The sequence below is a fragment of the Wasmannia auropunctata genome, unplaced genomic scaffold (assembly GCF_000956235.1).
Source record: "Wasmannia auropunctata unplaced genomic scaffold, wasmannia.A_1.0 LD334191.1, whole genome shotgun sequence".
Taxonomy (NCBI): domain Eukaryota; kingdom Metazoa; phylum Arthropoda; class Insecta; order Hymenoptera; family Formicidae; genus Wasmannia; species Wasmannia auropunctata.
This window is the reverse complement of record NW_012028699.1, coordinates 1-7743: the sequence shown is the minus strand read 5'-3', so window position 1 is coordinate 7743 and position 7743 is coordinate 1. Positions and strand designations below refer to the sequence as shown.

Here is a 7743-nt window from a genome sequence, read left to right as displayed (position 1 = left end):
AGTCTTTATAACTCGAAAAGTATTCAATGAAGAAACATTTGATTATGGTATTTTGGAAAGCTCTCGAGGTCAGCTACAAGAATATGTAATAAAAAATAGGGAATGCCATTTAAAAAAATTGAGGTGACTTTCATGTGACTTTCAAATAATTCTTCAAGGTCAAACCAATGGTACCATCTTATGGTCCCTTCGAAACCAAACAACTTTTGTCTGAAAAATTTTTCTCTCCCGGGCTTGATTTTCGAGATATTCGACTGGATGGATTAAAATGGTCCACCCTGTATACCTATATTTTGAGCATATACATATGTATATTAATTCTTTTTATTTACAATATTTGTAAATTTTCTGAATAAATTCGTTTGCACGAATGTAATTTTCGAAACTTCGAAGCTTCGTAAGAATTCGAAGATTTTAATGCCGAAGCTAATTCGAAGTCCGAATGTCGAAGCCTTCGAAGCAAATCACCAGCCCTATAAAATAATTAATTGTTTGTGTTGCAGGTGATTGTATTGCAGCTGACAAGATGCTACGGCGGCGGCGGTGGCGGTGGCGGTGGCGGGCCGAGCACGTTCGGATACGACGCCTCCTCGGCCTGCAGCAAGCCGTACTCGCGCGCAGGACGCGCGCACCACGAGGATCTACCCTGTGACTTTCGCCGACAGAACTGGTGCACGATCGCCGGTAGCTCTTATCCTTGGTACTTCGTCCATTTGCGTTTCCGTCTTTCTTCCGCTTGCAGCGATCGATCTCTCCACCGAGACTTTCGCCCGCCCGACATTCGTACGCTCACGCGCGCGCGCGCGCTCAATTTATCCGTGGCGAAAGTTTTGGCGAAGTTGTCGGTCGCTCAAGCGAACGAATCAAAGTGGATCAAAAGTTTCTTGACTGAAATCTGAAATTCGAGGGCAATGATTAGGGGGGGTGGAGGTCTGGTTTAGCACTCTGAAAAATTAGATTTTTGAAATTTTTTTTAGGAAACTGTACAACCAATCCTTTTGAACTGTATAGAGTAATTTCTCGTACTATTGAACTAATAAAAAAATATTTTTTTTGCCAGAAAAAAGTATATTTATTATGCAAGTGATAATAACTTTTTATTCGGCGTGTCGGCGGGCGGCGTGCAATGTAGCGTCGCTTGTATTTGTCTGAAACAATCCAAAAAAATTATTGTTTATTAAGAATTTACGCATTAACTGAATCTATTTTTAAAGAAAATAATGCAAAATTATGACAATCGCGCACTTGGAAAAAGAAGGTAGCGATTTTGTCGATTTTGACAAAAATTTTTTTATGTTTATTATGCAATAAAAATTATTTAATTAAATAATATTATTATAAACTGTGGTTCAAGTTGTTAAGGAAGTATTTATGCAGATGTGTGCAAAGGCCCAAGTCAATCGGATGAATAGTTTTTGAATTATCTTGCACACCGCCAAATACCATCACACCACCGAATAAATGTTATTATTACTTGCATAATAAATACTTTTTTCTGGCAAAAAAATATTTTTTTAGTTCAACAGTATAAGAAATTACCCTATAAAGTTCAACAGAATTGGTTGAATAGTTTCCTTAAAAAATTCCAAAAAAGTCACCTAATTTTTTAGCGTGCTAAACCAGAATCCTCCCTTAATCTTGAAAAATCTTTTTCCGTCGTTTCCTTTTTTTTATATTAAACATTTGATTTTGCTTTGATTACTTAGTCGATTTTTTTTATTCCATTTGTCTTCGAAAGAATTATAATAGGTTATAGAAAAATAAAATAAATTCTAATATAAGAAAAATTTAAATTTAAAATCTTTAACAGTAACACGAAATTGTATATTCTCTCTCTTATCGATTTTTTTAAATTCGTATTTAATTCGTATTTATCAAGTATTGAAAACTCTTGATGTTACTGTTGGTGTCGACTTGTTACTTGAAATAAAACGCATTAGTTTCAAGTGTTTCTATGACATACTCTTAAAACTCGAATTTAAAAGAAGGTTCATGTCGTCTTATCCACCTTATCAGCACAGAGTTATGTTTCTGCTGTTCGTTCGCAGGCACGCGGTGCGCCGATTTGTGCAAGAGAATCAAGGGTTGATGAGACGTATGTACGGCGATGAGAATTACATCAGTGTCCTTCGAGCGGAATTCGAAAAGAACGATATCGAATTAAAGTACGATGAGTACCATCATTTCGCCGACGATCTGAGGTAGCTTTCTCATAGTTTTTTTCGACAATAATTTATTATTAATCGCTTTAGAGTTTCAAACATGACTTTAACATATATTATTATTAATTGTTTGTTACACAAATTATTTTTAATATATTTTACTGAATCTTAATATATGGAGATTTTTTCAGATTGATTATATATATAATGAATACAAATTTGAAATTTAAAAGATTGAAATGGTAAATTCAATATATGACAGCCAAATTTAAGAAAATTTAATTCTGGTTTATGTGTTACTAAAATTTTATATGTAAAAGTTTTCTAAGCTTTTGATTTCAAGTCTGCAGTGCAAAATTAAAAAATTCAAAATAGAGGATTTAATATCAAAAGAATTTTTAACAAAAAAGTCTCGCTCTTAGCCCAAATTAAATTAATGTAGCGAATTTATAGTTCCAATACAATTTTTATACAAGGTGAAGAATTTTTAACAAAAAAGTCTCGCTCTTAGCCCAAATTAAATTAATGTAGCGAATTTATAGTTCCAATACAATTTTTATACAAGGTGTCTACAAAGCCTGTCCTCACTTCTTATATATATATATATATATATATATATATATATATATATATTCAGAAACGGTTCAAAATTATGAAAAACTGTAAAATACGTGTTCGATCATTTCGAAGGGCTGCTTTTTAAAAGGATTAACTCTTCGAAATAATCGAACACATTTCATGATTTTTCATAATTTTAAACAGTTTCCGAAGAAGAGGGGACAGATTTTGTAGAAACCCTGTATATATACGAACAAATATAAGATTTCAGTCACACATAATTTTTAAAAACTTCTTAATTACTTTGGCTGGACTCATATTGGATCTATTTTAAATTTTTTAATTTGAGGTGCGAATTTATAATCAGTGATCTCAAAAACATTAATATGTATAAGGAGTTTCAGAGCATGTCTATTAATTATTTCTTAAAGGATTAATTAACTTTTCTGGAATGTAATTCATGGAGTAAATTACATGAATATAGTATAAAATAAATAGACAGCTATTGATCTTCGCTTCTGCATATTAATCTCGCCAAATATTATATTTTTAGGGGAGGTTTTTTGCTATATAAAAATATATATTTGCTAAGCAATCCGTAATATGCATTTGCCTATCGTTCTCTTATAAACCGAAGCAAATATATGAATACATATATATATAAATACATACAAATTACATTCATAATTTTTAGACAATTCCAATATGACGACGATTACGAATTCATCGATGGCGCGAAGATTCACGAAGGCGAGTACGAGGGACGTGGATTTACTAGTCGCTCTTTCAACGATCCCATCGCCAAGCGAATGAATAAGTTCTCGAAGCTCAGCGAGTACACCAGGCCGCATTTCAGGCCCACCGAACGGACCACCAGTTCGACCACCCCGAGCACGACGACTACCTCTACAACCTCGTCGTCTTCGACGTCGACTAGTGCCACGACTCTCGTTACGTCTTCAACGCCCGCGTCGTCAACCGCCTCCACTGTTACGAGCACGGAAGAGGTCAAGACTCAAACCTCCGTAACGTCAACCACTCCAAAGTTTTCGAACACCACTGTCAAGGTTGCTGACAGCAGCGATGGCATTCCTGCAGTGAATGGCACGACGACGGCATCGCCGAGCATCACTGTGGCGCAGATCGTCAAGGAACAAAATTTCAGCATCAACGAGATTCCCGGGCAAAACGACAGAATCGATGAGGACGTGGAGGAGGAACCAGAAGTGGTAGCGTATTCGGAGAAAACGACGATCGAGGAGAACACAACTACCTTGGAACCAGCCGGAATAACAACGATCCCTACGGAATCGTTAGTCAATCAGGAAGACGAGGAGGAGGAGGAGGAGGAGGAGGAAGTGCTTGGGGCTGCTACGAAGACAACGGTACATGAGGAGCTGATAACCGCAGCGAGTTACGAGCAACAGTTCAGACCGCGTCCCGAGTATCGGCCGTCGGGTGTCGCCGAGGCATCGGCGAGCACTGGGGGACAGCTTTATCAGGATGTTGCAGCGAAGGATCAGCAGGAGCAGCCGGTGCTGAAGCTTAGAGGAGTGTGAGTATAACAATCCCATAGTTATGTAATAAATTTAATAATAATAGTTCTGTAAGTTGACTAATAATAAATTGAATCATTAAGGGGTCTCATCACCCTTGAGGCCTTAAAATGATAAGTTTGGAATTTTTTTGTGGGTAAACAGATAATTTTATTTAAAAGCTGTTTAGAAGACATTGCTGTAAATATACAGGGCCATTTTAATCGATCCACCCAAATATCTCCTAAAGTAAGCGCTATAGAACAAAATTGTTTAAACAAAAGTTTTCGGACTTCGAGGGGGACATAAAATGATAACATTGGTTTGACCCTGAGTGGCGTCGTCAAGGTCAGGACAAGGCCACTTTGAATTTTTTAAATGGAACCCCCAATTTTTCATTACATGTTCTTATAGCATGCCTCGAGAACTTTCCAAAACACATAAATAAAATATTTTTTTATGAAATAAATCTTGAGTTACGAAGCTTGTAAGTTGGAGTACTGTCGGCATTAGCATCATCCCAGGTGTCCAAACACTAGCTAAAGATGGCCAAGGTCGTTGGCCTTTATCAATGTCATGATCCTGAACAACATTCAAAAGGTTTTAGCTAGTGTTTGGACACCTTGGATGATGCTAATGCCGACAGTACTCCAACTTTCAAGCTTCGTAACTCAAGATTTATTTCATAAAAAAATATTTTATTTATGTGTTTTGGAAAGTTCTCGAGGCGTGCTATAAGAACATGTAATGAAAAATTGGGGTTCCATTTAAAAAATTCAAAGTGATTTATACTGATGAAATTAGATAAAATTTTTTTAAATAATGACTAAAAGTTGCTACAGAAAAACTTATCTGTTGCTGATATTTTCTTATTCACATTAATTGGATAATTATTTAAAATGTTTTCCTCTTACATTATGTATTACCTTATTTAGAATTACATGCATGTTAAAGTTTTTATTATTTCTGAAAAACCATATAAAAAATTTTTTATAAATAACTTTTTCTGTAGAAAAATAAGTACAAGAATATATAGGACAAATTGATAAGATACATAATGTAAAAGATAAGTAAATTAAATAATTATCCAGGTAAATGGATAAAAAAATATCGATATAAATATTTCGATATTTATACATATAAATATCATTCTTGAACTCTGTTTGAAATTGAAACATAAAATTAATATAAGGCTCTAAATATTTGTGTGTAACTTTTGGATGAAAGTTAATATTCTTTGGGGAACTTATAATGTCTCGACTCTTTTAACATGATTATTTACTTATAAAACACGTCATGTTAATAGACTGCACTCTGGCTTGCAAGAACCTTACCGTCCCGGGAGATCAATGCCGTTGCAGGATAACGGATGCGCTTACAAGCGGCCGCCGCACCCGAATTCGCTGTCGTTGAACGCGGTGCACCTTCACCCCTACGTGGATAGCGCGAGCTGGCTGTACCTGGATCCAAATCCCATTTTTCCCGTACGCCTACCGAGTCTGGAGTGCGACGCGTCGTTGATGTCCGAGCAGCAGCACCGTCGCCACCATCACCACTGTCACTACCATCATCATCACCGCCGCCGCAGCTGCCAGAGGAGACATCGTCGAGTACTGAGCGATCCCGGGGGATGGAACGCCGGTATTCGGATGGACACCGCGACGCGACACCGGCGCGTACTCAGCAGCTGCGCCGGCATCGGTCTTATGCCAGCGTCGATAGACGAGGCCAATGAGGACAATCTATCGCCCGAGGAGGAGACGAGAGCGTCGACCTTCAGAAAAGTGCCATGGCACCCTAATTTGCATATGCTCAAAATTAGGAGAACGTAACGCAACGAGAAGGCAAGCGCGAGTGCGCCTTGAACAAACGAGAATCTAAAAGAAGTTTTGCAAAGATTTGAAGAGGTCATCAAATCGAGAAATCTAATCTTCCAAAAGTCTTTTAGAATTTTGTATTATTTGAAGCTGCATCGTTATAAATTTAATAATAAGAGACAAGTGCGTGCATGTGACGGAGCATGTGATGTCAAATTTAGAATCATACAGCTCTCTCATATTGTAAAGTTTTTTTTCTACTAAAAATCTTTTTTTTTTTAATAATTCAAAGTAAACTAATTTTATAATTACGATATTGCAACCTACGATAAGCTACTTTAAGCATTATTGCTAAATTGATAATCTACGCACGATGTAAAATCGATATATTTAATGCGTTATTTTCTTTTTGCATAACTGATTGTGAGATTACTTTTATAAAAATTGCGAAAGGTTTCATCAGAAAAAATCTAGGTTCCCACAGTGGATCGTACTTGTTGCGTCAATAACAACGAGAGCTAATTTATCCCATTTTTCTGTATCTGAGGTAGAACGCTCTTTTACAATGATCGTCTCTGAGAGTGCGATATACCGTTCGGTTTCACGTGCAATATTTCTAGATTTTAAGTTCACGCTATATATAGTGTACAAATGATCGTTATAGACGTTCGTAGACGACGACAACGACGATGATAACAACAACAATAACAATGATAGATTCTGTCGTCTCTATCGCGAGAGCCATCGGAATTGCATCGCATTCGTGAGAACGATGCAATACTTTGTACCTTACTAATAATTAATGCTGAAAATGAATTTGTAATTATTATTCGCGAGCGATTATATTTTTGTACATATTTATTGCAAACATTTTATATACGGATCTGACACAAGATAACACAGAATTCTCGGTAGAACTCCGTTTATTATATCTAGAGTTACGACTACTTATTGGATATATAATCTAAGAAATAAAATTCCTTAATAAGAGTGCATCCCCTCTTCCTAACATTATTTTCATGCATACATTACTTCAAATAGAAGATTGTATCGGTACATAATTAACGTTAGCCACACATAATTTGAAATAATTTTATTGTTATATTTACAGTTATATACTTTATATATATATTTAATTAAAACACATATATATAATATATATAACTAATCATGTAGAAAGCAACTGTTCGATCTATTGTTAAAATTTTATGCAAATTTTACTGTTGATGAAATCAACCAGTATTCACTTTAATCGAATAATATTCAAGATAATTTTCCAAATCTTAAAGGCTACATTCTTAAAATTACTTGTTCGCAAACCGATATTTTCGTACTTAAGATTACTTATTATGTAAAAGAAAAACTATATCTTTGATAATTACTATATTTTGCAAGATTTTTAGTAAATGCTCGATTTATGAAGCTTTCTTCCTCAAAATATGGATCTGATAAATGGAGTTCTGCTGCTGAGCTCTCTCGTTAGGTCGTGTTATTTTGATACCTTGTAAGTACTCAACGTGACAGTTTATATCTATCTCGCGTACGAAGAAATAGCGTTACTATGTGTCCAATGCTTTACTTTATCAACGTATAAGTATATTGTATCTTTTGGACGAAAAAATAGTAAGGCAGTGCCGATTTAGTGCTCTTCCTCCTTAAGTCGTGAACAAT

At 35.6% G+C, this 7743-nt stretch overlaps 1 protein-coding gene across 1 annotated transcript in view; it reads left to right on the top strand.

The window, feature by feature from the left end:
• Positions 1–4279, top strand: part of LOC105459425 (cell wall protein DAN4-like) — a 6682-nt gene extending 2403 nt beyond the window's left edge. Inside the window, exons 2-4 of the mRNA XM_011705426.1 lie at positions 504–700; positions 2049–2201; positions 3415–4279. Coding sequence (XP_011703728.1) covers positions 504–700; positions 2049–2201; positions 3415–4279 — 1215 coding nt within the window. The remainder of the gene's footprint in view (positions 1–503; positions 701–2048; positions 2202–3414) is intronic.
• Positions 4280–7743: the final 3464 nt, after the last annotated feature.